General features: G+C 50.0%; 1 protein-coding gene and 1 long non-coding RNA gene across 3 annotated transcripts in view; one reads left to right on the top strand and one right to left on the bottom strand.

Annotated features, from left to right (window-relative positions):
• The first annotated feature begins 5,742 nt into the window (after positions 1 to 5,742).
• Positions 5,743 to 14,407, top strand: LOC121089279. Its single transcript, XR_005828178.1, has 2 exons — positions 5,743 to 10,542; positions 11,445 to 14,407. It is a non-coding gene; the product is annotated as an uncharacterized LOC121089279 (long non-coding RNA).
• Positions 12,522 to 27,930, bottom strand: part of CD58 (CD58 molecule) — a 51,641-nt gene continuing 36,232 nt past the window's right edge. The window contains exons 8-10 of one of the 2 annotated variants that reach the window (XM_040596399.1): positions 14,606 to 14,811; positions 14,205 to 14,405; positions 12,522 to 12,597 (exon numbers count right to left, since the gene is read on the bottom strand). In XM_040596399.1, coding sequence (XP_040452333.1) covers positions 14,798 to 14,811 — 14 coding nt within the window. In that variant the 3' untranslated portion in view covers positions 12,522 to 12,597; positions 14,205 to 14,405; positions 14,606 to 14,797. Of the gene's footprint in view, positions 12,598 to 14,032; positions 14,406 to 14,605; positions 14,812 to 27,930 lie in introns of those variants that run through there. The other variant, XM_040596398.1, reaches the window with a different exon arrangement.

Raw genomic sequence — 27,930 nt, 5'->3', positions numbered from 1 at the left:
GTGGGCTCCTGTCCAGAGCCCCACGAGAAGCTGTGGCAACGTGCCCACGTGTATCAGAGAGCGCACAACGGTCAAGGCCATGCCAAATATGTGCATTTTGGGGAGGACAGCAAAGAAGTTTCTTCTTTATGCTAATAGCAGCCCCCCATGCCTCCAGATCCCAGAAGCAATGGGACCAGGGACTGTACTTGCTAGCTCATGTGAAGCTGGGCAAAACCACGTGCCCTCGAGCCTATGACATTTGTGGGGATTGACCTTCCACAGTAGGAATTACGAGTTACCTACAGCATGGCCTAGCTAATGTTTCCCATGACGGAGCTTACCTGAAATTGGTAAAAGGGCAGAGTTTGCCTCCAGAGCTGGTTTTTAGGGCACACATCTGAAAACGGTTTACAAGTGGCTAGAAGGAAGCCTCTGTTATTGTGCTTAAAGTGACCTCTTTGTATCTAGCCTCTATTTTAAGTAGGTGATGCATATATGTTCTCATGCCAGTGCTCTTCAGTCTTTTAGCTGAAATAGCAGTTCTCTTTCCCTGGGATTTACCCATCTGATGTATTAATAGGCGGCAATCATATGCCCTCTTAACATTCCTTCTGCTAGGCTAAAAAAAGCAAAGACCATGCAGATTCCTACCATCATCTCTTGTCTTTCCCCGCAGATCATTCTAGTGCCATTCTTTGTACTTGTTACATTTTTTTTTCTCTCTTTTTTTTCCAGCTCTTCTGGAAGGTACTTTTCTCCTCCTCAGTACTGGCAGTGCCTCCTTGTTTTGTCTCTTCAGCTAACGTTTACATTTTTTCTCCAAGGTCATCAGGGAGGATATAAAATTAGCTGGTGCCAAAACCAGTCCCTAAGGAATTTCATTAGCAATTGCCTACTACTTTACGTTTCAGGGTCTCTTCATTAAGCGATGTTGAGCGATGCGATACCCACTTTTCCGTTCAAGTGCGAATCCCTGCACCCCCTGCTTTCACAACTTCCCAACCACCTTCTGTGAAACCTAGATGATGCATTTCATATACCACATGACTGACGTTTAAAAAAATCATCTGTTCTCCCCTCCAAGCACAAAAATAATCGAAAATTCTCTACCTTTCATAGAGCCATGTTGAATTCTGTCCCATTGTCTATGCACTTCAATATCTTTAATTATTTCTATTTTGTTCTAGGATAAAAAGAAAAGTTGTTCTAAGCCCTTGGGTCTGTAAGTAACCACATCTCTTTTTTGTTCCTTAACTAAATTTAGGTAAAATCATTGATACTATGCCACTGTGTGGTCCCCAGCCAACCTTCAGTCGACCAGGCTGATTGAATACCGATGCCATTGGATTTACTACTTGATGTGTCTCCAGGAACCTTCTCATCTGAATAAACCTTGTGAGTTTTGCCTTGACCTCTGATGGGATTGTTTCTATTTCCAGACACTTTCAGCTATCAGCTTGTAATCCCCTTCTTCCACGCCATCTTGCCCACAAAATGAGGCAAAACTTTTGGTTTTGGAGGCACACCTTGATCTTAGCCGCACTGCACAGAGGTCTGATCTCTTGCCTTGTTCTTTTTACCTTTACAAAGAACTTCTTTCAGCAGCTCGGCCAGGTCTATCTCACCTTGATTTCCGCCGACTGACGTGTCTTTTACCCTAAACTTTGTGACCTCTGCTACATAGATTTCTGTGCTAACCACTCCCATCTTTCACTGGGGAAATTTTTTCACCGGAGCACCACATTTTCTGTATGCTCTCCCTCCACTTTCTTGTTCAGGAAAGCAAATTAGCTTTTGCCATGCTGAGTCTGAATGTCTTCCACATACAAGTACTTGAGACTTTTCACTCAAATTGCTTTGTCACTTCAGTCCCATAGCTTCTCTGATAATTCCTGTTTTGAGGCTGAAAAATATTAGTTGTGGCCCCATGATATTTACTCTTCCAATTAATTTAAACAGAATCAGCCTATGCACAGCCAAGGTTAAAAGTTATCTTCTGCCACATTGTTCTGTAATGTCTCACTGGTTACCAAGACCAGGTCAAACACAACAGCAGCTCTGATTAGTTTGCTGCCTCTTTAGGGAAGAAATATGTCCTGGCATACGGAGTTTCATTCCCTAGTTCTGCATATTGCGCATGAGCTCCTTGTCTTAGCGTTCAGACACTTCCATTGTTTCTCCCAGTTTCCCATATGTACTGGCTATATAATCTTGGATGGAGTATCAGTTTCCTGCTCAAATGAGTATTACACTCCTGCTCTCATGTATGTCCCTTTTGTCATCGGTGTATCTGAGTATCTGTGCTCTTCCTTCAACTACACATCAAAAGCCAGCATGGAAACCATACAGGTCCCAACCAAAAAGCCCTCACAAAATCCCAAGTCCTCCTCCCCGTGTCCCAGTCTAAAGCCTGGCCTGGCCATCTCACTCCCAGAGGCTGTGTTCCTCCACGTGACACCCAAGCTGCCATGGGGAGCCCTCTTTCTGCGGGTGCCTTCAAAGAGACAACACATTGCTGGCAGCGGTTTCCGAGGTGTCTGTAACGGCTGGGCCATGGATTTGCCCTTCTTCTCTTAGGATGTGTTACCTAGCTCCCTCATTTGTCCCAGCATGAAGGGAATCACTGGATTATCCTCTCTCCTTTTGGGCTCCTTCTCAGTTCAAGCTCCCCCTTGTAACAGCAGGGTGATGATTTGTCTTACAGCATCCTCACTCACACGGACCTGTATTTCCCGTGCTCCTGGGGGTCTCCAGCTTCATTTTGCCACCCCCCTCCCCCTTGCCCTCTGCACCTTCTCCTGCAGCCTCTCCTCCTTTGCAGGTCCCTGGACTCACGGTTCCCTGGCCTCTGACCTCGAGCCATCCCCATCTCCTTTTTGCATTTTCTGCTGCATTTAGTTTTTCCTTTCTCATTGTTGCTTTTCCTCCCTGCTCCCAGTCCACAAGCTTTTTATTGAACGCCAAAAGATGCAGTAGCAGAGAAGAACTTGCTAATGTGCTCTGGTCTGATGTTTGCTCAGAAGGCACAGTAGGGATGGCCCGAGCTCATCCCTCTCCATAGGGGAAACCTGGACTCCAGTAAAGTGCTGTGAGATTTCAGCAGCCCAGAAGCTGTAATCCTAATTCAGCTCTACCCAGAGGTGGCCTGCTGACTTAAAGCAGCAAGGGCGGGCTGCAGCAGCACAGGGCCAGAACATACAACAGCCTTTACCTCAAGAGAGCAATTCCAGTCACAAGTTTGAGTCGAGAATCTCATTTCCCTGGGAAGTAGGTGGCTACTAGTGCTGGCATCGTATCTCACGGTGACAGACAGGGGTTAAGTAACCCGCTTGTTATTGACAGAAGACAGCTATAGACACCGCTGCCTGCCCCTCGGCACTGGGTGAGAGCTGCCAGGAGGCTGGGGGACTCGGGTGATGCGCCTCTGTTGTAGGTACCTGCGCCTGACTGTGGTGCCTAGAAACCCTGGTCCTAGAAAATGAACTGAGGTGGAGGCAGAAACAATGGCCACATCCTCAGCGCCCCAGGCCAAGTGTCACACCTCCCACTCCCCTCTGCTAGCACTGGAACCACAGTCCTTCCCACAGCTCTGCTGCACCTTTCGCTTGGGTACCGCACCGCTCCGCACAGCCCGGGCAGCACTGCTCAGTGGGACACCTCTGTTTCCTCCATTAAGTTTCCATCCCAGATAGGGTTGTGACGTCCAGGGCGAGTGACACGATCCTGCCATTTGGTGGGCTGAGAAGCAGGCTGCCAAGGCACAGCAAAGGATGGCGGCAGTGTCACGGGACCACCTCCCCTCGCCTCCTGTTGGCCTTGCTCAAGGTCATGCTGCGTAGCAGCAACAGGAATAGAGCTCACGAATGCCACCTCCTTATCCCACTTGTCCCAGGGCCAGGCCCTGCTGAGAAAAAGCAATATCCATCCAAAAGTGGCAGCAGTGCCCGGTTGTTGTTGTGAAGCTCAAGAGCAGGTTAACACTGGTGCTGAAACCCCTGCCGCGCACACAATAGGCAGCGAGAGGTGCCAGCTCTGGAGGCTGGGGACCTGGGGACACGCCGTGCTGGAAGTGCTGGGGCCCCATCCAGCTGCACCAGCCCTCCCGCGCCCGTGGGACTGCGAGTTCCTCCCGGGGAAAGCAGCAACGCCCAGCTGACTGCGCTCCAGCCCCAGCAGGAAAGCGCCGATTTACGGACAATGCCCAGACGGGGTCATTAAGCTGCCTGTTCAGAAATGCACCGGCCAACGCGTGAGCACACCTGCACTCCAAGCAGTGTTTTGTGTTTCTTTTTTGCAGAGGTCTGCATGTCGGGGATGCTCTCCCCTAGAGAGACAAGGGGCTAGCAGGGTATTTCCCCCCCCTCCCGCCCTCCACCTGCCAGGCAGCTTTAGCTCTGCCCCAGAGGCATCCTGGAGGGAGGTGACCGGGCGTTGTTTACCCTCAGACAACCATCAAATCTGTTAGCCTGGACCCTCAAGACCTTGAAGGATTTGGGCACCCAACCACCAGGGAGTAAAATGTGCTGCTTCGACTCCAGTGGAAAAGGTCATGCATCACAGGCTACTGCCAGCTAATGAGAAATGAGTCTGGACGATTAATCAATACACAATCTCCTCTGCTAATCATATTGATGGAAGATGAGCTCCATCCCCCAGGAAGGGCAAAGGCCATTGAGCTAAGCCATTTAGCGGCATTTATTTATATCCTTGGTGGTTCAATAATTTGAGTCTTGCCTGATAGCATCAGGCCCCTGAGAGCTAGGCAATATTGTCCAGCTGGAAAAAAAAAACAACACCTAACACAACAGGTATTAGGAGAATAGCTCTTTAATGGAAACGAACACTTTTAAAGGCAAATGCATTCATTTTCTCTAAATTTTCAACTACATACATGTGTGCATGAAGAATTTCTGAAATATTCTGTCCAAATGGTCAAAACACTGTCGTTTTCTAAAGGGAAATATTGGCAAGGGCTCAGGGTATATATTACTCTCGGTTGCACCAGAATGCCCTGCTCCAGAAGTCTACCATGAAGCATTAAGAGAATATGTCCCTCCCTCATTTATCCTAAAATCGTATCTTTCCTCCAGCAGGCACTTTGCAAGAAACCTGGCCCTGTAGGTAAGGTGAGTTCACGCTTGTGTAATTAAAGCCTCTGGTGAAACACATACGCACCAAGGGACAAAGATGATGTCACGGCACAGCTGTTTCTACAACACAGCTGGTTTCCTGGCTCCCCGATACAAACCCTGCTCTTGCTGAGCCGCAGCGAAGCGGGTGGTACGACTGTCCGTGGGTAGCTGCAGATAGCCCCTGCCCGCCCTGTGGTGCTTAGGCTGCCCCTGCGAAAGCTAGCGGAGCCCTGCCGTTGCACCCGCCACCAGCCTACGTAGCCTGCAGAGAAAGGCCCTGGTGCTTGCAAAGAAGCTGTTTACTTACACAGCTGCCTGCTGGGACTTATTTACAGAGTACTACTGAGCGCCACCAAATCTGCTTGTATAGCTCTGGAGATGGTTCAAATCCTCTGTTCCCAGACCAGTGATTAAAGCTGTATGGAGAGAAGTTAGGACTGAGGATAAACCCGAGCTTTCAAAACAAGAGCCTCTGATCTCAAACTGAACAAACACTTCCCCTTGCCTGTGTCAGCTAGTTTGATTTCCAATGCAAGGGCAGATCGCTTTGGAAACCCCAGCCACGCCGGTGAATTACCTTCCTACTGACCACAGAGAGGTCCCTCCAGCACCCTGCCCGGCTCTGCTCTGCAGCTAGCACAAAGTGAGCTCAGAGGTAAGTCTCCCAGCTCAGCCCTCGGCAGGAACAAGACTACGCTCTTTAGAGCCCCGGCTCCTCATTAACCCTAACTTATAAACAGCCATAGGGCCAACACGTGCTCAGGAGATGTACCTGATCTTGTTGGCAGCAGATCCAAGCACCGAGGCATCAATGCAACACCTCAACCTGCCCTTTGAAAGGACTACAGAAGCCAGAATGGGATTTTCTCACAGTTTGAAAGCGTCTCTGGACAAGAAAGGCATAATTGCATCGGCAAAGACATGCTCCGTGCAAACAGGGTCTGTGGCAGCAACAGAGTGTGGTGACAGCAACACAGCCCAGGGCACGGTGGCTGGGCAGCATGGTCCTCTGTAAGACAGGACCGGCTTCCCCCACAGCCCTGTCCCCTGTGCACAGAATACATGAAACGTGGTGGGTGATTATTAACACGTCTTAAAGGCCGTGGCTTTTAGTCCACGCACAGAGAAAACGCATGCAAGTGTAGGCACATGCACGCACACAACCGCCGCCACATCCTCATGCTGCGGAAAGCCCATCCAGCCCGCAGCCGCTGCCGCGGGTGCTGCCAGTAACTAATGAGCTCGTGCTGAGAAGTGCTCCAAGGCCGCCTGCCCTCAGGTTTAACGTGGTGCTAGCCTTCTCCAGCCGAGACCACAGAGAACACCGCTATTGTGAGGGCCAGAGCCTTTCTGCCATGCCAGCACACGCAAAGGCTGACGTTTCGTAAGCTGCCTGCCGTCGGGAGGACAAAGTCCCGTTGAGTGGGCATTGGCTCTGCCTGGCCTCACAGATAGCAAGGGATCAGCTGAACGCAAGGTTGGCAGCCTCCCAGGGCATGGCACGAGGCTAGCCAAGCATGTGAGGTAGAGTCATTATCAGCGCCCTGTTCCTAACAAAGTGAAGACATTCACTTTCATCTCAAACTAATATTTGACCCGGCTCTTTCCAAGCAGAGGAAGAAAGACACACACTGTGCCAGATCCCCTGCTGTAACACCTGCCTCCTGATCTGTAGCTTGTGTGGTTACAGGGAGGCTGTAGGCATCGGAAAACACTTTACGTCCAAATTTAGGAATAGCATCCAACCAAGATGTGAAGTAGAAACAATAAATAAAGGCTCTTTGGGAAGGAGGGAAGACAAAATGATTTAATTCCATCTGTTTCCCTGTCACAATGGCTAAGGAAGCTGCAGCTTCGTGAAGAAGGCTTCTCCTTTCCCCTTTAGGAGAACAAAGGTGCTGGCTGCCCAGAGTCAGCATCCAGAGCCCTGGTATCTCCTCAGTCACCTTTAATGCCAGAGGCAGGGAAGATGAAGCTCTAGGACCTCTCTCAGCATTTTAGTCCTAGTTTAGGGCATAGACCAGTCAGCCTCATGAGTTAGCCAAGGTCCTGAGCACCCAAAGGGGCCTCTTTCTGCTGAGTAATCCTAATTCTCCATGACAATTGTGTATTTTCTTTGTAACTTAACTCTCTCCTTAACCAGACTCACTCACATTTCTAAGTAAACAAAATCCATCCATAAACAGTGACAGGGTTAAGCTGAGCCTAAGTGATGTCACATGTACTGGAGACACTCTGCTCCTGCTGGGACGCTGAATATTTTACTCAGAGCTGTCCTGGGACGCTGCTTGCACATCTTTTGGCCATGAAGTAGTGGGGATGCTGAGAGTCCATAAAGCACTGAGTTGCAAGGTCCTGGTCCTAGGCAGACATGACAGACTGTGCGGTTACAGAGGGATGTCTGTTCCTCTGCAAGGGTTAGGCTGAGACTCTGGCAAGCAGGAAGGCAGGAGAGGGGAGAGGCGCAGCTCAGGGGGTCACTGTGAGCCAGTCCAGAATGACCTGAGAGGGACCAGCCTGCCCCATATCCTCAGGAGGCTGAACTCTCAAGAAACCCCGGTGGGGAAGGCACCAGAGGGGACTTTGCCATGTGCACTTGTAGCTTTCTGGGTCAGCCAATGTTGGAAATAGAGGACCAACATTTGTTTAACACATTTTGCAGTTAGCCCCTGTCCAGAGCCGGGGCTGGTCACGCACAGCCTCTGAGCTGCTCAGAGAGAGTGAGGAAAAAGAGAGGAAAGTTCCCTTATGGCTCATGCCAGCACTAAACACATGGAAGTGGAAAGCACATGGACTACAGATGCCGAGAGGCGGGGTACAACTCACTCATGGATCTCATGCACCCACGTCCCTCCTGAAATGGAGCTATTTTGCATCCAGCCAACTCAGAGCACAGGCGAGGAGATGGGTTTTATCCCCCCTCCCTGTGGAGATGTACCCTTGCTTGCTTCAGCAAGGAGCAAAACAGTGCGGTGACGCTGAAGCAGGTCAGCCTTCTAGCTGTGACTTTTGTCCATGCCCAGGCTTTCCCAGTCTTTGCAGATATGGGCTCCTTCACACCCTCTCCCCGTGATGCTGTCTGCAGGAGGGGATGGGGGAAGTAGAGTGAAGGCTGTGATAAAGCCAGGGTGAAGTTGGTGATGAATTGGACCACACAGCCCTTGAGTGCCAGGTGTCAATCCCTTTCTGACCAGCTTTCCTTTCCTTTAGCAGCCTGCTGAACATTCTTTCCAGGTTACTATGGACCTCTCAGTATCAGCATCCCTGCAGCAGAGGCGGTCCCCAGCCAGGTGCCTCTGGCAGCGTGAGCCATCAGTGAAGCAGGTCCCTCAGCAAAGGAGCTGCACTGGGCATGCAGCGACACCCAGCACCACACGGGATGACACCCACCATCACAGCCAAGAGGCTACAGAGCAGGCTGGGCAGCCACGTGTGGCCCGCGGGGTCATAGGTGAGGAAGGTGGCCGCAGCACAGCACTGCTAGGTTGTGCAACACGCGCAAGGAGCAGGACAGGACCTCACCACGTGCCTCACGTCAGCCGCGGCCGGGCATCAGCAGCCCTGCAAGCACGGCTAGCTGCCTGCAGCCAGCTCTGGAGTGCGCACGGTTCTTGATTCCTCAGTCTGCTCCAGACACTCCTCCTGCATCCAGGGAATGACGCGGGCCGCTGCAGTCCTTTCACAGGGTGCCAGTGAAGGAATAGGGAAAGAGCCGAGGTAAGCTCTTGAAGAAAAGCAACAGCCACCACAAACACACCTGAGTGAGCCCAGCAGAAGCAAGCACGTACTCTGTGCTGTCCCTTTAAACAACATTCAAAGAAGTAATTAATACAAGCCAGTGGCTGGCTCCCAGGAGCCAGGATTCCTGGCTCCCATGGCCAGCCTTGCCAGTCACCTCGTAGATTTGGCTTTGCCTGGGCCACAGGATCTCCGTGTTTCTTTTTCCCTGCTATTGCAGCATGTGGCAAAGGGAAGGGACTTCTTCCACGAGACGTCTGCCCTCTTTGAGAAGAGCAGCAAAGGACCAACTCAGCTTGGCACTAGCCAGCAAAGACAGGGAGAGCATAACACCTGTGTCAGGTACAGAGGCCGCCTGCTAAAGTGCTTGGAGCATAGATCCTCAGGGATTAAATCCTCAGGGAAGTGGCCGGTGTTGCCCACCTGTTTCCTCCCAGCCCCCCTGCAGTGCTCTGCCTCCACAGGGCTGCTCTGCTGGGCGGTGAAAGGCAGAGCTCGGGCATCTGTCTCCACACAGTACCTGAGCCAAACACCTAAGCAACACCCGAGACCCTCAACCCGACCCACCCCACTACCAGCATCTGCGCTGCCTACCCTCCTGCCTGGGCCCCCCTGCAGCCTGGGGGAGATGCTGGAGCTTTGCAGGGGTCTCAGCCCATGCACCCTCCCTGCCAAAGAACATGCCCTTCCCGGACCTCCCACCCCCGCCAGGTTCAGCAGCCACAGAAGAGAGAACCATCCCTCCTCTGTGTGAGAGAAGGGGCTTCAGAAAGGCTTGGCAGCCGAGAAACCAGAGCGGCTCCCTGACGTCCCCTTCCAGAGTTAGGGTAAGCTGTTTTGGCAAAGGGGACCCCTTCCCGAGCGGCTGACATCTATGGATCTCGCCTGTAAGTCTTTGGGTTTTCCTGTGTGTCTGTCAAGTGAAACTAGTCACAGATGGATTTTAAGCCCTGGCTGCCCCCTTCACCATCTCTGCCCCAGAGCCTGTCTCCGCATTTGTGCTGCTGATTGACAGCCTGCTGGGGCCTCTGCACCTCATCCAGGAGTTAATATTTTATCTAGAGGTCCAGGGAAACTCTGGAAATTGTGCTAGCCTTGAAATGCCAAAGGTGACTTTAAAATGTTTCCTTCTGGACTCTGAAATGTTGCTAGCAGAAATGTATTCTCTGATAAGGAGATGGCTCTGGGGCCAGGCTAACAGCTGGGGAGATTATGGGAATCAGCGCCACGACTCCCTGTATCACTTTCATCCGCCTTTCCCAAAGCCCACCTTTATGGAGACAAGTGCATCGCTCTTCTAGCTCTAGGGAGCTGAAGTAAGAGCAGCTCTCCAGCAGAGGAAAATGTGCTCATCCTGGAAAGGTTTCTTTGTTCTCGATGCACAGGATCATTTTTCTACTGTGCAGCAGATTTATGTGGGGAACAGCATGGCACAGGGAATAATAACTCCAGTTTGTTTAATAATTAACTCCCGTGGGCTCCCGGTGTCACACATTCCAGCAGACACGGTGAGGCAGTCAGGCTGCGCTGGCTGCAGAGCTAAGCAAGAGGCCGGCAGCAAGGAAACCCTGATTCCTCGTTCTTCTCACTGACTCCACATCCACACCCTGACCTGCCGGTGGTTGGGTCTTCCCATCTGCAGCACACTGTCCCAACAGCTCTGGGAACCTGCAGACTCTGCACACTCCCAGTATCTTACAGAAACAACTGATGCTGTGGTGTATTATTTCAAGGGGGGGGGGGGGGGGGGGGGGAGGGTATAGAACAACTATTTCAAAGAGCAAAAGAATAAGAAAGGAAGCCAAGAGAAATTATTCTCATTGAGTTCTCCAGCTGCCATCGAGCAGCTTTGTCTTGAAACCCATCTCTACTTGGTTTGCAAACAGCCAGTAACAGCTTCACAGTGCAAAGATACAGGTTTCAGGAGAAATTGGTGGAAACCTTTTGCCAAACTTTGCTCAAATTGCAATGCCAGTTCCTCACAATCAAATAATTCCTGGGGAAGAGATGCTTTCACATAACTTGACAGCTTGAAATATTGCCAAGCGGATCCCTTTTCTAAGTATCATAATGCCTAGACATTTTTAGAACCAAAACACACAAAAAAAATTCACCACAGATTTACAATACTTAGTTGTTAAAAACCAGAAGGCTAAATATATCTAAATGGTTCTAAAAAAACCCCAACATTTAAAGGTTACTGAAATAATTTCAAAAGAGCTTTTTTTTTTACCCCTAGCAAAATACCAACTCTTTGCAAAGTTGGAGACTAACTTTTTCTCCCAATTCAAGATACCTCTTTTAGCACAATACCTTGAACCTTTGGGAAAGGGGGAACCTATTTCCCACTCAGCTTTTAGAGAAGTAGAAAACAATAAAGCAGAAAGGAATTTGGTGGGGAAAAAACCAATCTCAGCCAGAATCCTTTCCCTGGGTGAAAATGCACCCAGGGTTACCAGTGACACCTGCAGCCACGGCTGAGGCAGCTGTAGCTTTAGCAGCACTTCTCTTCGAGAATAAACGCCTGAGATACCAGCAAGTCCACACTGCCTGGGACCTGAACTCTGTTCCTATATCTCTGTCTATTTTAAGGTATATCCCATATGTGGTCCTTCCAGCTCCCCGCCGTCAGGAATGTGGCTACTCCTGGAAACCATCTGCTCAGGGAGACAGCTGGGCTTTTACCGAGGGCACAATCTGCACCCGGCGCTGCAGTCCCTCACGTGTGGTTGGGATGTCCTGAGCAGCACCATCAGGGCGAGCACCTCCCTCCCCACAGCAGGCTCCCAGGGTTTCACAACCTCAGCGCTGGAGGCAGACCAGCAAATGTGGGAGGGACTTTGCTTTACACAATTCCCACTTATTCCCAGTCGTCAGGCATTCAAACCAAGCTTCGGATACACCCCGATCCTCACATCCTCCCTACCTACCCCACATGAGTTTCTTTTCTGAGACTCCCCTGCCCTCTGCACCCGTCAGGCCACGAGTCCTGCTGACGGCTTGTGCCAGGTGATTGCTGCTCCGCGTCCCTGGAGGCTGCCAGCCAAGCTTCGCTGCCCTGCTAGCCCAACGCTCTCAAATGACCTTCAAGAGTCTGCAAGGTGAAAAGACACCAGCAGATTGAAGCTGGTTATTCAGCATCCAGAGATTAGAGCAAATGAGAGAAAACAAAGCTGGTTTGTCTTCTGCAAGACACCATTGTCTAAAAGTCAGATCTGCAAGCCCCAGAGAAGAAGCTAAGAAAAGCCAAGGGCCAAGGTAACTCAGACTCAGGGCACTGATGGACTCCTGGCTGGGCAACCAAGGGAGAGGATGAGAGCCAGTGAGAGATGGGAGAACATTATTCCAGACCACATCTAACTGGGTACCAAAGCATGGAACCCAATCAGCACCCTATCTTCTCCCCTACAGTCAGTCCAGGGAAATTCGGTATGCTGGCACCATCTTTGATTCACAGAAGGAGAGACAACAGTCCAAACCAGGGACAAACTTTGGTAATGGGCAGGTTTCAGAACAGATCTTTGAAAATCCTCCCCCAGTTGAATGTCTTAGTAATGTTCTGGTGGCTCCTGAGAGCCCTAAACGCAGATTTTATCTGCCCTGTGACTGCCGAATCGTACTGTGTTCTTTTACTTACCCCCAAGTGCTTCCAGAGCAGACTGGCTGGGGGGACGCACAACAGCACATTTGCACCCCAAAAATCATCGGGTGCTTGCTTAAGTCCTTCAGAGGAGGGGTAAGTGATCTGGGAAGAGAAAGCTGGGGAGAATCTCAACAGATTTCAGTTCCCTGTTTTTGGCCTGGCACTACCACGTGCCTCCTGCAGTGCCTGATCTGTAAAGGTGGTGCCTGAGCTCAGGGGGTAATGAAGATTTATGGCTAAAATTCTCCCCCTTCAGCCCTTGAACAAGCAAAGCCTTGGCTCCACATTTCCTCCCAGGCCCATCAAGCTCAATGATGTGTGACTAACTCTTTCATTGACCAAAGCCCAACCACTTCCCTCACGTGACTTTACATAACTGCTCATCTATTTCGTTAATGAATGGAGCTTGAGAAAATTTCCATTGCCCAAGGCCCTTAGGGGAAAATGCGTGAGCACCGTCTCCACCTTTTGTCTGCCGATGTGGGATTTTCCTATGGATTAACTGAGTACAGCGGTATTATTTTTTGGTTGTTGTCATTGTTGCCTGAAATGGTAAGCTAACATCTGGGTGCCACGGAGATGGGGAAAAAAAATACACCCAAAAAAAGAGTCCCTGACAAAAAATACACCCAAAAAAAGAGGGCCAAAGGAAATGGGAGGCTCCCTCTGCAAAGGAGCAACAGGGATAACACCACCGTGGCCAGGGATTGCACCTATTCCCAGGCAAGAGCTGCTGTGTTTGCCCAGCCTTGCGCTGAGCCAAAACACCTCCCAGCCTCTCTTCCCTCCCCGCCACAGACCCTGCAGTGCCGACCTGATGGTGTCCTGGGACCAGACCCGGTCCTGGGGCTGGGAAGCAGCTCTCTGCCCTGCCACAGCGAGGACGGAGCAGGCTGATGCTGGGCAGCGGTAGAGGGGGCTGACAGGTACCTGTTGGCTATATCAGCATGTCAAAAGCACACACACCAGCATTTCCAGCAAGTCAGAGCTGGAGGGAAGATGCGAATAGCCCAGTATTTCTAAAATCCCATAATGATGCTGCAATTTTTCCCATTTTAACCCCTTCACTGTGATGAAATGACTTTTACCATAAAAGTCCTTCTGCCAGTGGAAGGCTGGGGAGGGGGGAGCTCTACATCTCCCAAAGCAACGTCATACAAAGGTGTTTGTAAGTGCTAGAGACATGTGATTTTCAAAAAAGCGACTCATGCTGTTCTCGGAGGATGTACTTTGGAACTGAGGCATTTGTTGGGTGCGCAATGTGGGCTCCCCATGGCATGAGCTACAAACCTCATGGTTTAGGAATGCTGCTGATGCTAACAGGATAGCTGGGTCGAACTGGCCACGACATGAAGGATGGAGGTGGCAGTACTGAGATGCTGGAGGATGTTCCTTTCTCTTTCCATCTGGGGGGGTGGGTGGGGGTGGGGGAATGCAAATGCAGCCCTAGCCTCTGTAATGCCTGGTCCACATGCAACGATGAGTAAATATTTAACTGCAGGAAGAACATTCCCTTCCAGAGATCGAAGCAGCCAAGTTAATCAGTTCCAGACTATATTCAAGTCATGGGTGTCAAGAGGACAATACAAGTTCAAAACCCTGAGGATGTTCAAAGTCTTCTACTATGCCTGGGCAGCTGCCATGTCTCCCCTGGGATGCTAAATAGGAAGATCTTTTCACCTGCTGAGAAAGCAGGATGATTAACTCACTCAAGGACATGCTTCATGGAGAGGGGGAAGGGCTGGAGATATGGCAAACGGAGTTTGAAGATCCTCCTGTTGAATCCAGATGGTGCTTCAGAAGCTTGGGAGCAGAGGCTGCCGCAGTAGCTGGGCTGGGCTGGGAAAGCCCTCGGGCGGGTCTGGAGATGTTTCCTGGCCTGGCAGCACACTGGATGTTCACCTGCAGGGCTGATGACAGAAGTTGTCACTGGCAGTAGCTCTCAGGCTTTGGAAGGTGCTCAGCTTCTGCCAGACCCTCCTCTTACACAACAACATATTTCAAGTTATTCTTTTGCCCCTGTATAATTGCCCTCATCTGTCCCTCCCCCACAGAGCCAGTCTGTTTCCTTCAGAGATTATGCAGCGGAGGGAAGGTTGTTAGTACTCACCAAAAACAAGCTCCTCCAGACGCGTAGTCCCTATTTTTTTATGATGTCTGTAGGGCTCACACTACGCTCCTGGCGCCTGGGGAAGAGCCTTAGCTATCAGCATACTTCCTCCCACTAACACCACTGGCTGACCAGCTGAGGAGCTGGGCTCTTTGCTGCTCATTCATCTCTGACTTTTGCTGGTGCTTTGGACTAGAGATGTCTCTCTGTGGAGGAGAAAAAAAAAAAAATCACCCCAAGAATATGTGTATCTTTAGGCCCATCTCTCCTCTGGTGTATCCCCCACAAACCCCCCTGTGGCTCGAGGTAGATGTTTCCAGCCCCCTGCATCAAACACTATTCTTTTCTCAAAGCATATTTTGCTTGAAAGGATATAATTTAAAGTTGAGAGGAGAAAGGAGGGAAGTGATTCAGTGGCCAAGTCCATTTGGATGACTGAGCATCTCTTAAGTGCTTCAGCCAAAGCACGCAACATTTACTATTTGGGGTGTTTTTTTGTTAACAGTCAAAAGAGTCAAATATTTTACCATGCAATTGAAACCTCTGTGTATTATTCAAAGCTCAGCTCCTCCTAGAGGAATGACAAATCAGAAGCTGTAATAATGGTAAACTGAATTCTGGCTACAAAAGAAAAAAGCAGAAGTCTGTGTCGCTATTTTTCACTTTGGATTTAAATCCTCTGGACTGAACAGCCCTCACCAGGCACTGTGTAAAGTTTTTTCCTAAAATAAGATGACAGGGGTCAGGGGCCCAAGCTAAGCTGATTAGCACAGCTAAAGCTGTATCACATTGCTGCAGTGGGGTCATATGATTGATCACTGGGGCAAATATTTAGGAAGCTTCCCAGGGAAGGGGAGTAGATGGGATGGGCCACAGAAGCCAGGGAAAATGGGCAACTGGGGCGTAGCTAAGGAGGCGCTGATACCATTCGCCTGTCGTAATACAGATCAAAAAAGGCAGGGGCAGCTTTGCTCCGAGTTCCACCGCCCATCGCCTTCCCCTCTGAACACGTTCTGCTCCACTGACCCCTTACTGGTCACCCTCACTGCAAGGCAGCGTTCTCAGCAGGCAGAACAGGGAGACACCAAGGCATTCCATGTCACTCTGCAACCATGTGCCACCACCCCGCCAGCCCTTGCCGCTGCCATCAGCGCTGCCACCCTTCCCCGGCAGCGAGGGACAGCACGGTGCCCGCTGCAGAGTGCTTATCAGCGGTCAGAAGGGCTCTCCATGGGTTTTGGCTTTCCCACCAGCAGCATGGGACCCACCGTGAAGAGCAGGCAGGCCAGGAATTTTCACAGGGGCTCTGAGCAACCCCCCAGACCTGCTGGCATGGGACCAGAGTGGCAGGGAGTGGTACCAGTCACAGTCCCTGACCCTTTCCTCCACCACTGCACCTTCCTGGGGAAGTAAATGTGGAGAGAAAACAAGCTGTGCTAAAGTAAATGTTCATTTGCATCTACAGCAGGCACCTCCCGGTGTCACCTGGGGGGCTTTTCTCCCTCCCCTGCCTCCAGCATAGGCGCTAACCTCCACTCTCAGCAGGGTGCCCAGCTCGACTCAGCCCCCGAGTCCTCCCCTGGGGCCAGGCTGTGCCCCTCGCTCAGCTGGGGCTCTGTTAGGGGCCACTGACTGGTCTCAGGGGCTTCCACTTGTCCATGGCCACAGCAGCAGCCCCCCCAGGGCCTTTCCCCGCTGGTGGGGTCTGCAGGACGGATGCCCTTCTTCACAGGCAGAGCACAAAGCCCGTGGAGACCAAGGGGAGCACCCCGGGACGGTGCCTGCCCCGAGATGGCACCTGTTGGCAGGCCCAGGCGGGGGGAGCAGCACCCAATGCCCCTCTGCTGCCCCGTGGCTCAGCAGGGATGAGAGAAGCCCCTGGGCCCCCTTTTTTCTCACAAATGAGGGGCAGAATCCCAGGCTTGATCCCAACCCCCAGCTCAGCCACCAACCCACTCGCCATGAGGCGCCCAGAGCCACGACGCGAAGCGTTTCTTGAGCCCCTTCCATGATTAGCAGCTGCCATTTGAGGGGCAGGCGGGGGGGGCACTGCCCCAGTGACCCCCCCGGCGCCTCGCTGCAGCACCTGGGGGGCCCTTCTTCATCCCGGGGAAGGGAACAAAGGCGAGGCCTGAGGATTTAAAAGGATAAACATGAAAGCAAGGAAGCTGCGAGCGATGGAAAGCGAGCGCGCCGCTGTCCGGGAGAGCCTGGGTTATTAAAGAGACACAAGTGCCAGCTGCCACCTTGCCCTAGCAGAGAGAGGGGCTTTCCGGGCCTTTACAGCCAGACTCCACGGTTAAAAAAGCAGCCACCAGAAGTTCACCTGCTTTCACCACAGTTTTACCAGCTCCCCTTTCTCCCCTGCTTGCCTTTCCAGCCTTGCTGCAGACAGAGGTCGTTTGCCAGAAAACAAGACAAAGGCCCGTTGCTGCCAGAATCTGCCCTCCGACAAGGAACAGCAGCAAGCGGGCAAGCAGGGACACACAGAGCTGCACAGAGCGCGGAGGAGAATAGCTGCTATTATTTTGGTAAGTTGCTGTTGACTTTGAGGCAGGACTCTCAGGGAAAGGTAACAGCTGGTGTTAGACAAATGATACAGCTAGAAAAAAAAAAACAACAGAGGAGCTTTTAGACACACAAATCCTTCTTCTGAGCTGCAGCAAAAGGCTGTAAATGTCAGCCTAAGCATAGGCTGGAAAAGTTTCCTTCGAGTCTCTCCTTTCTTTGGGGAAAAACGAGGCTCCACAGGGAGAGAACTTGCCCCTTGGCACACAGTAAAACAGATTTCTGATCCCAGTTCTTCTGCAATGAGGTGGTGCTGCCCCACCTGCAGAAGCCATTGCTGTCACTGGTTCATGGAACAGAACCTGTCACAGCACTGCAATAACGCTCTAATACTTGTAAAGCACCGGCAGATGCTGTGCCCCACTGTGTCACTGCACACAGGCAGTTTGCAAGGGCCACTCAGGCCCAGTCTTGCGATGTGGAGCTGTGATTTACACCGACTCCAGAGTCACCAGATTCCAGGTCACTTCATGTAACCTCTCAACTCAGCCTTCACTACAAACATCCACTGTATTTTACAAAAAACAGGAGCAGTTTGGAGGCCCTGGGGAGAAGCACCAGGGTTGAGCAGAGCTCAAGAGCTGCATCAGCACCAAAAGAAGCAGATGAGTTAGAGGTGGCACAGCACAAAGACACTGTTGCGCTGCAACTTGGTGGTGGCCAGTGAAGCAAGCTATGCTCTGCCAGGTTGTGGTGTCAAGCAGCAGTAGTATAACAATTAATGATGTCAAAGTCGCCGGCAGATCCGCCTCAGATGTGGCAGGCACCTCACATTGCCCTCAGGGATGCGTAGGTCTGCTTTGGGCCAGCACTCTCGATTGGAACTGCAGTGCCATTTGTCCTTGGGCAGACGCCTTGGCTTCAACATTGCACGATGGGATTTGCACAGGAGGCTGCATTCAAATACAATCGCATGGACAGTCACAGGAGAAACCCAGCCTACAGGTTTGCAGTCCACAGGGCAAACTCTGCCCCTGCGACTGCTGCTCAGCTATGCAATTCCCTATTGCACGCTGTGGGCATTTTCCCACTTGCTGTTTCAGGCCTACCTCACCCTCTGCTTTCCCTCTGTTATGAAACTCTGGAGATGCTTCCCCAGCAACAGTGCTATTTTGTTCTGAAGAGAAAAACCTGCGACTGATCAACGCTGCTATCAACAAGCAGGTGTCTCAGGCAGCAACAAAAGAACCAGCATCAATAATGGAGAGGGTGGAGAGAGACAGAGATGCAATGAAGTGGAGAGAGGGAAGCCAATCAACTTAATGAAATAAGGCACAAGGTTAGGGAAGGGCTATTTATAGACTCCGACTGGTTCAGCCCTGTGCACTTAAGAGGCTGGTTCAAACTGGCTCCTTAACAGCAGTAATAATGATTACAGAAAAGAAAGAGAAAAAAAGTGAAAGCTTGGAAAATTCACTGCCGGAGGTAAAGCTTTAGAGCTGGGGCTGGCTGGAGTCAGAAGTAACTGCATTACTGAGAGATTGAAAGGTTAATAGGAAACCAGCTGACACTGAAAGGGAACAATTAGAGAGGTTAAGGGGCTTAATATTAGATTAATGGTTGCCTGGAGGAGCAAAAGCAGAGATTTCAGGAAAATGGGAGAATGGCGCGTGGAAGGCTGTTTTTTCATGGACAGAGCACCCCAGGTCAGCTCCTGCCGCTCTCTGGATAAACTGGAAGAAGGTGGCTCTGCCATTCTTTGCCAGTCTTGCTCAGCCTCCTGTTTCCATCTCTCTTCCTCCCCTCCCATCTGTCTCTTGAAGTCCCTTTGGGTTTGCTCTCCCCCCCCTAAGCACTGCCTGTGTGGTCTTCTTTTAGTGTCTTCCTTGTATTCCTCCATCCTCCCACTGTCTTCTTAAAGGTCATAATAATAAAATGATGCAAAGCATTCCCATGGCCCTTTCATTCCTCTCTGTGTGCTGCTCTCCAGAGGCAGGGGTGGTGGGGACAGACACTTTTATCCACATCACCCGTAACCACGAGTCAAAGCTTCAAAAATAATAATAATAATAAAGAAAACCAAAAACCCCAAACCCAGACACACTTGACAAAGATCAGATGACAGGTCTGTTCCCCAGCAAATTCTACCCAGCCAGATGGAACTAGCAAGATAGGAACTGGCAGCGATCGATGGCATCTCGTTGGATCAAAATCCAAACGTGGGGTTGAAGATACTAAGGAGGGGACATTCAGCACAAGGAACACAGCCCTGCCAGACGAAGGGCCATACATACACTGCTGCTGCCCGGTGGACTGAGCACTGAACAGGCAGAAGGTTAAAACACACCTCTTATAGGAAGACAACTACAGAAAGGACGATGTTCTGTAGCTCAGATGTGCTGGATGTTCTCCTAAAACCTGGAGCTGTAGAGAGGAGATAAGCTGTTCTCCCTTCCCTCCCAGTACAAGAGTAGCAAAGGATTTGGGATGGACTCACCGCACCTGTGCGGTTAAGACTCCCCAGCCACAACCTGACCCATCCCATTTCCCCACAGTCACTGCAGTTACTAACACAGTCCGTGCCCTGTCCCTCGATACCAGGAGAGCCTCGTCACATGTCCCTCGATACCAGGAGAGCTTTGTCACATAGCACCACCAGCTGCTGCTCAGGATGATGCTGGGAGCATCGAACCGCTCCCTGCACCACTCTGAGGGACTCCTGAGACCCAGGGAGAAATTCTGGGCTCCTGCACCACCCACAGCTGCTACACTCAAGGATCTTTCCAAACACACGTGCTCCTCCCACGGGACAGGAAGAACTTTCCCAAGTGCCTGGCCCTTGGCGGCTGCTTGTGGACTCAAACGAGAGCCAGCCGGCTGGATCCATCCGTGTCTTACGCCGCTTCTCACAGCGCTGCCTCCCCTTCGAAAATCTCCCCGGTAAGATTGGAAAGGGATGCACTCAGCGCTCCTTCTAGAGCTGCAAAAGCCACGCTGGGACCCTGACACTGCGCAGGCACCCAACAAAGAAGTCTCCTCACTTGTGAGAATGACAGCGAAGGTCCCAGCCTAGCCAAGTTGTGGTCATTTGCAGCATATTAGCTCCAAAACACTTGAAATGCAGTACTCTGGCTTAACGAAACCTACGGAGGTCACCCACGGCTCCCAAGGGGAAAAGACCAAGGAGGCTCTGGCTGTCATCAGAAGGCAACTCAAGCTGTTTTCTTCTTACATCCATGAGAGCCAAGCACTCACTGACTTCTTACCAGCTGGGACACTGCCGATTAATAGGAAGACCAGAAAGATGGCCAGAGAAGCATTCACTGGGTGTATTATTATTCCTCAGGTGTCTCTTCCGTGCAGCCACATCTGCTTAGAAGCAACAAGCCTGAAAGGACAATCTCTCTCTCCCACCTTCCCATCCCACAGGGGAGCATTTCCCAGGTCTAACACAAACTCCCCCCCTGCCTGGCTGGGCACATCCCTGAAGCTGCATCTCTGCTTCCAAAGGTCTGATACCCTCCCAGTGCTGACCTCTCCCAGAGCCCGGGGGTACCCACCACCTCCAGCCCGCGGTGCCCCCGAGTTAGAAGCACATTTCAGCTAAGGATCTTGAAGTGCTGTACAAACAGCCATTAATCCTCAAGCCACCCCTAGGAGCCAGGCCTATAATTATTTGGCTCACCATTTATCTCTGGAACTCACTGTGCCCATTCCCCCTGCCTGGGGATGAAGGAAGGTAAAACAATACCTACTATTTCGTAACAAATTGCAAATTAAATCGACTGCAGCTCAGCCGTTACGGGAAATGTTACCTTTTCCATAATCACCTCCTGCAGGCAAGAGCCTGAGAAAATGCAGAAACAAGCTATTTAACAGTTAGGTAAACTTGGACACAAAATTTAAGTGACAAGCTCTGAGTGAGACAGCCAACAAGTGGCAGAAGATTTCTGAGAACAGAAATCAGGAATCCTACCTCTTGCGTTCTTGTTTTACCAACTGAATTGTCTTTCCTTCACCACCACCACCACCTCCCCCCCTTAAAGATGCCTGTCAAAGGAAAAGAAATGCCACTTATGCATTTATGTGCCTTTGTAATAGACTAAGGAGCCTGTAGGATTTCAGTCCAAGGGAAAAAGATTACGTGTTTTTCCACTTGTTTTCCTACATTAGAAACGCAGGTCTTCGGAAGCCTAAAAGACTCCGGCCTCCAAACCTCGATCATGACAAAACCAGGAACAAATGAAAGGCAAGAGGGCAAGAAGGAGGCAGAGGAGAAGAGAGGGAAGGGGAAATTGAGCCAAACTCGTAAAGTGCTGTTTGCAAGCCCAACTGCATAAACACAGTAACCCAGTGACACACAAAGTACCAGTAAGAAATGATGTGCTGCTTAAGAGTTGACTCTCCTGCAGCTCCAGCCAGGGTGTGAGAACCCAGAGAGGTCAAACTCTGGGTACCCCCGGAGATCTGCATGGGAAGGGAGGAAAGAGAAAAGGATGCTCATACCTTCTTCTCAAAGCCCTCAGTGGCATGCGTTCTCAACTAAGACAGACCCAACCTACAAGGAATGGGAAGGACCGGGCCACAAAAGCAAAGCAATTGCTGTCCTTTTTGTGCCTCTTGTGTTGACCAGGTTCGTGCAGAAGAATCCCTGGAGAGGACACGCTGATAGGAAGGAGCATGGGGATGGGTGGGGTAAACCAACAATACAAAAGGCAATTACAAAGTGAAGTGGAGGTGAAGAAAGGGGCAGAAGGACAGGGCTGGAGCAAATGTCAGCACACAGAGGAAATGGTCCCGCTTCAGTCCAGAGACCAGAAAGGTCACTCAATCAGTTTCCAGCTGAAGAAGCTGTCCCTTCTCTGGCCTCTTCCTACAGCTCCCGCCCCTACCTGTTCCAGGGAGGCAGCAGGACCCTCGCTCTGGTCTGAGCCCAGAAGGCAGTAAAGAAAAAATTCAGTCAGTTCCAGCTGTACTTGTTTAAACTATTTCTGCAGCTGGGAGATTTAATTACAGCTAGTCTGCAATATGCAGGCTTTGCATTGCTTTAATAGTCCAGGATGGAAACCTGTATGACCAGGGGGTGGGGGGAAGTGCAGGAGGGGTTGCAGCTGCATTGAAAGAAGCGCCTTAGAACAGGTCGTGCCTGGCTGTGGCTGAGGGGCACGCAAACTGTTTGCACAAGGACACTCAGTTGCCAGTCACTGGATTTTAGCCCTTGGAGTTTCCAATTCAGTAAGCAAAAGGCTTTCCTTAGGAAATCTGTTTTCCCAGTTCTTTGAAAAATCCACTCGGGTAGCTCCTCCAGAAACCTCCAAGAATAGAGCATTAAAGAATAATCTGTTAAAATTCCCTCCTGACCAGTAACTCATCATTGCTGCACCTAGGTGTACCTAAACCCAGGAGAAGTCCAAGAAGTGCCTGCAGTAACCAAGCGCAAATCTTGTGGCAACCGCCTCCCTGTATCAGGACGCAGATAAATACACACTGTCCAGCTCACCAGTCTGAGCTTCCCGGGCCAAACTGGTGCCTGAAGCTACAGCCACACCATTCCCTGGTCAAAGGGAGCGGGAAGGGACTGCGAGGAGCAATTTGCCAGCTGCCACAGCAGCCGCGATTGCTGATGCTAGAGCGGTACCTGCTGGCCGGTCAGGTCAGGAGCGCTTGGAAGCATTCCCACAGAGGAACTTGCAGTCAAGTCCAGGAAAACATTTCTAGGGAAGAGCTGCGTGTCCGGCTCCACCGTGTTTCTGCCGGAAAGCTGGCATCCAAGCTCCCACCCGCTCCAAACAAGACGTCCCAGTTTTGTGAATCCATCTGGTATTTATTTCTATCGGACCTCCAGCCCCATGCCATTTCTCATCTTTCTTTCCTCTAAGGTTTTATGATATTTAAGCCAATCCCAAGGTGATAGATTTATTTTTTCTTTGGTATAACTGACGTAGTTTCAATAACACAACTCCCTGTGAAAGTTCAGGTTCTGGACAGTGTCATCCCAGCAAGCTCCTTAACCTGGCTAACGTTGGATGCTAAGACCATAAGGCACTTCAAATCACTGAATGCTTTTGAAAAAGGTCTGACATTTTATATACAGAAACATGCCCAAAATGCCAAATAATGCCATTTTTCTGCAAAATGGGACTGGTGCCAATACCGCTGTCCTTTTACTGTACTTATGATGTGCTGGGAGAGAGAAACGATGCTATAGGTGAAACAGCTCTCATCACAGAGGCAGTGTCTTGGATGCTCACAAAATGACGACTACAGAAAAGACAAAATCCCAAAGAAATAATCTTCTGAGATCCAATGTAGCACTCTTATGCCACTTCCACAGATGTATAACAATGTATTATACTGGACTTTGTCCTCAGCCCGAGGACCTGGAGACAATTTAGATATGAACGGAAGAAAGCAGGTAGTGTATCACGTAGTTCCTGAATGTACAGTATGAACTGAAACAAGACTTACCTCAACAGATTATGTCCCCCTGAACCTACAGCTCTTCTAAGTAACAACACACACCTATCCATACACACACACAAAGCCTTGCTCCTAAGGCAGGAGTTTAAAATGGGTAAGACTGGTAATGGCAAAGGGATCCATCCATCTTCATGGGTCTTCCAGGGGCTGCAACAGTCACAAACTCCCTGTTGGACCCACGTTTTCTCACTGATGGCAGGTGGTACCATGCTAGGCAGCCTCAGCCAGACACTTCCCATTATTCACATTCGTTTGCTAGTTTCCTGCACTCATAAAATGTCAGCCTGACAGTTCATCCTCAGCATAAACAGGGCAGATGTAGGTGGGAGGTGGGCAGGCAGACAGGAACAGTGCTAAGGCTGCTACATGCCTTTCTAAAGAACTGGATGTTATCTCCACTGCTGTTTGAGCTCCCCCGTACATAAACCAAAACAACCAGCTGAATACACATTTAAGGCAGACACTGGCCAAATATCTGTGTTGGCCCAGCAGCTGCACAGATTTTAACCACCCTACTGTTTCAGCAGATGAAAGTACTTATCTCCCTACATCTGCTCCAGCACAACTCAGTGGAGACTGCCACACCTGGGGAAAACGGACCCCAAACAGTTCGCAGCCCAGCACAAGCACTGATCTGCTGGGAAATACTATAGTAACAGAAACCCTTTCTACTCTAAAAGCTCCAGCACACTAAGAAGCCAATAATCTACTTCTCCAGCATCCCTCCCTCCCCAGCACGAGCAGGGCACAATACACAGATGCACACATACAGAACATCCATCTGCACACACATGAAGCACAAGATTTCCAGGCACCATTGGCCTTTACCTAACAAGTCAAAGCACCAGCTTGTACAGCTCATTTATAAACAAATTTTCTCCTGAATGCATTTCTAGCTGAAGGCGAAGACGAGCACAGGGAAGCCCACCTTCTCTGCTGCCTAAACACACCGAGTTTCACCCAAACAGAATTCATATCTGCGTTGCCACGCCAAAGCTGTTTGTGCATTCCCTCTTTCCCCATGTGTGCAACAAAAGATCTTGCTAGTAGCTTGTAGCTGCATCTGAAGGTGAACAGGGCTCTGCCTCAACCACATGAAGGGCCCACGAGCATGCAGGAAAGCCAGGCCTTAGTCGTGGATGCTCCCTCATCAGCGCACGCATCTGACAGACCTGCCCGTAATCTCCCCGTGTGCCCGTTTGCCCGCCTGTAAAAAGGGGACCATACCACCACCTGTCTTAGAGTGCAGAAAATGTGTTTGGGAAATGGTCACATACGATGATGCGAACATTATAACTCAGAAACACCTGAAAGAAAGTGAATTGCTTTAAAGTACATCTTGGATTATGTCTACAAGAGAACGCCAGGGGGCTACACAAAGTCAATGCAAAAAAAAAATTAAATGAAATGCTGAAGCAGAATCTGTTTACTACTAGCAACAGGAACCTGCTGAAATACCAGTCTATTTTCAGAATGCATTAAGTACAGGGAGAATAAGGGAAGACTGTGCAGAAAACCTTGACTTCAGCATTCTTCAATCTTTCGGTGTTTGATTTTGCCACTACAAGGAACTTCTGTCATAATTTATTTGCCTCCAGAAACAGAGAACTGAAAAACAACCAGATGATAAGTAATTATTAATATTGGACCAAATTACTAATGATTACAATGTTTCAATTCACCATATACTTGTTACCACTGTGATAATACCGTGATTAGGAAAAGCATATTAAATGAGTTCCGGTTGACTTATCTCTGCAGAGTTGTATTGGAGGACTTTCACATTTAACCGATGCTGTTGAGCAGAACTCATGATTCAGAGCCATGATGGAGCCAAAGAACAGTAAACAGCCTGGCTGCATTCCATGCACTGACATATTTGGGGATCATACAACAGTGGCCACAAATCAGGTATTATTTCCCATGACCTTTCTCCCTGCTAGATTGGCCTCAGGAACCAACCAGGTCCACACCCACTGGAAACCAGTGAAACTTCTCAGGATTCTGGCACGCGCTCAGAGCAGATGTAATTGAGCAACCATGCAAGGATATTGAGCAATAAACCCTGCACGGAACCCTGCTCCGCTACCCAGTGGTAAAATTCTGTGTCCCTGGTAAAATTTTTCTTCTGCTGTTGAGGGGAAAAGCAAAGCGGTGGAGATGGGAAGTAGAAGGGTCCTCCGAGCCCAGGGCACAAGGCAGGACACCAGCAGTCTATGTGTGATGGGAAACGTGATCTGCAGGATCCCTGGGACACAACATCTTTTTACAAGGAACAAGTCCCCCACCCCCATGGGCTGGCCCTCAGCCATAAAGGCCTCCAACCTCAAAGTCCCACAGCCAGTTCCTTATAGTTTTCTCCTTCTCCAATCCAACCTTTGGCCCATCCCGCCTGCTGACCATGCATTATCCTAAATCATGATGATACTGCTGAGATAATTTCCCCCAAGTGTCCAGGCCCCTCTTTCTGATGTTCTAAAGATAATATAAAATATCATATGTCTTAGCCAATTTCTAAGTCCTCTTGACAAAAATAATTATTATTGGCCCTTTAGAACATCTACAACAAACCATCCCACAGGATAAGCCGCTAGCACACTCATCAAATATCCTTTGAGTAAGCGGGCAGCAACCTGCCTCCTACAGCTCTTAATGCAAAACAGCTAATCCACAGGTGACTCGTCTTCGGGAGCCTTTTTCTCACCTTGCAAATCAGCCGCCTTCCTTAGAAAACTTCTGTCTCCACACAGCACAGGGAACCTGGGAATAATCCCCTACACTCTTGGGTCCTGCCCTGGCGCAAGTCCTGCTCCAGCAGACCAACAGCACCCAGACACACAGAGCTTCAGGCTGCCACTCTGGCACCTAAAGCTTCTCACCTCTTTTTCAAATGTTGTCTCCCTGGGATAGTCTTCTGGCTTGAGTGAGACACCATCACCACCAAGGACCTCCCTTGATTAGTTTAGTTAAGTTAGTTGTTTAGCTTAGCTTGACATTTACTTAAAATTGAGAACTTGCAACTAGGAGTGAAACCCGCTGCATATGTAATTCCCAACCAGAACGAGGAGGGAAACGCTGGTATCAGTGGAAAGGCATCTCTCCTCTGCTGCCAGGACCAAAAGACACAACCTATTGCAGCATGAGGCAAGCATTTCAACAGATGATTCTGTGATGAATTTACTCTTGGAGCCCTAAAATCCGGTCTGTTTTGCAGTACTGTAAAGAGAATTTCTGGACCTCATTTGCACTTACCTCCACCTACCGTTCATCGCTCAGTTCCCTTCTGTTCCCACTTCCTGGTCCAACTTTCTGCTCTCTTCTGCCCCAGGAACCAAACAGGGATCAAAAAACGCATGCTCCAAGAGCGCCGAATCCCCCACTGAAGAGGAATGGCAAACAAGCACAACCAGATAGGATAGAATTGGAAAATACAGTCTAAATGGGAAAGAAACTTAAAAGAAACTTGAGATTTATAAGGCTAGGAATGGATTTTTCTAAGTGGAGAGGCACAGTTTGTCTCTCTAACTGCTAGAAAAAATTGACAAGTTATGGGACTCACAGGCCTGTCCTCAGATATCCATCAGGGATGAAGCAGAAGATGCATTATACCCAAATTTTGACCCAAGTTTTATATTTGGTTCATATAAAAATTGACAAAGTAGAGACTTAAGATACCTCTTTGGGCAGAGGATACAATGATTTCTCCCATAACTGCACTAGTTAAGCCACAGTGGCCCACATGGTGCCCTACAATCCACTCTGCCCACCACCTTTTAAGGAGGGAAGTCCCCTTAAGGTCAACCCCAAGGCAAAACTCCTCAGAATTTTGTTCACATGCTCTTTAAGGTCCACAGAAATGTTTCATGTCCTTGTACCTACGTCAGAGTTCAAACTGCACCCAGAGACAGCGGGAGCACACAAGCTCACCTCCCCCTTGCTGTTTTGGGTGTTAGTAAATTAACTTGCTACTGCTTGAAGAGCATTGCAAACTTGTGTTGCAGCAGCAGCGTGCCACACCGAGTGTGCATCACCTCCCTGCAGTCTGCCAGGTGTCACCAGCCCCTGGTTTTAAGGCATAGATACAAGTCTGCTCAAAAGACAACCATGCCACCTATCAATGTTCCAGCTTTTGCTGCAGTGCTGCTCCTGGACTGGCCTCCGAACTCCACCTGTGGAGCTCCATATGAAGTTAAGTCCTGGGCACCAATGAAGGCTCTTTCAACTCACACTGCTTTCATGCCGTAATTTGTCAGAGATTGTTCCCAACAGTCACACAACCAACGATAACGTGAGGATGGTGTAACTTTTCAACCTCCCCAGCTAGATCCAGGACAGGG

This window comes from Falco naumanni, chromosome 5 (genome assembly GCF_017639655.2).
Source record: "Falco naumanni isolate bFalNau1 chromosome 5, bFalNau1.pat, whole genome shotgun sequence".
Lineage (NCBI taxonomy): Eukaryota > Metazoa > Chordata > Aves > Falconiformes > Falconidae > Falco > Falco naumanni.
The sequence above is the reverse complement of the archived record's forward strand: the minus strand, read 5'-3'. Positions and strand labels throughout refer to the sequence as shown.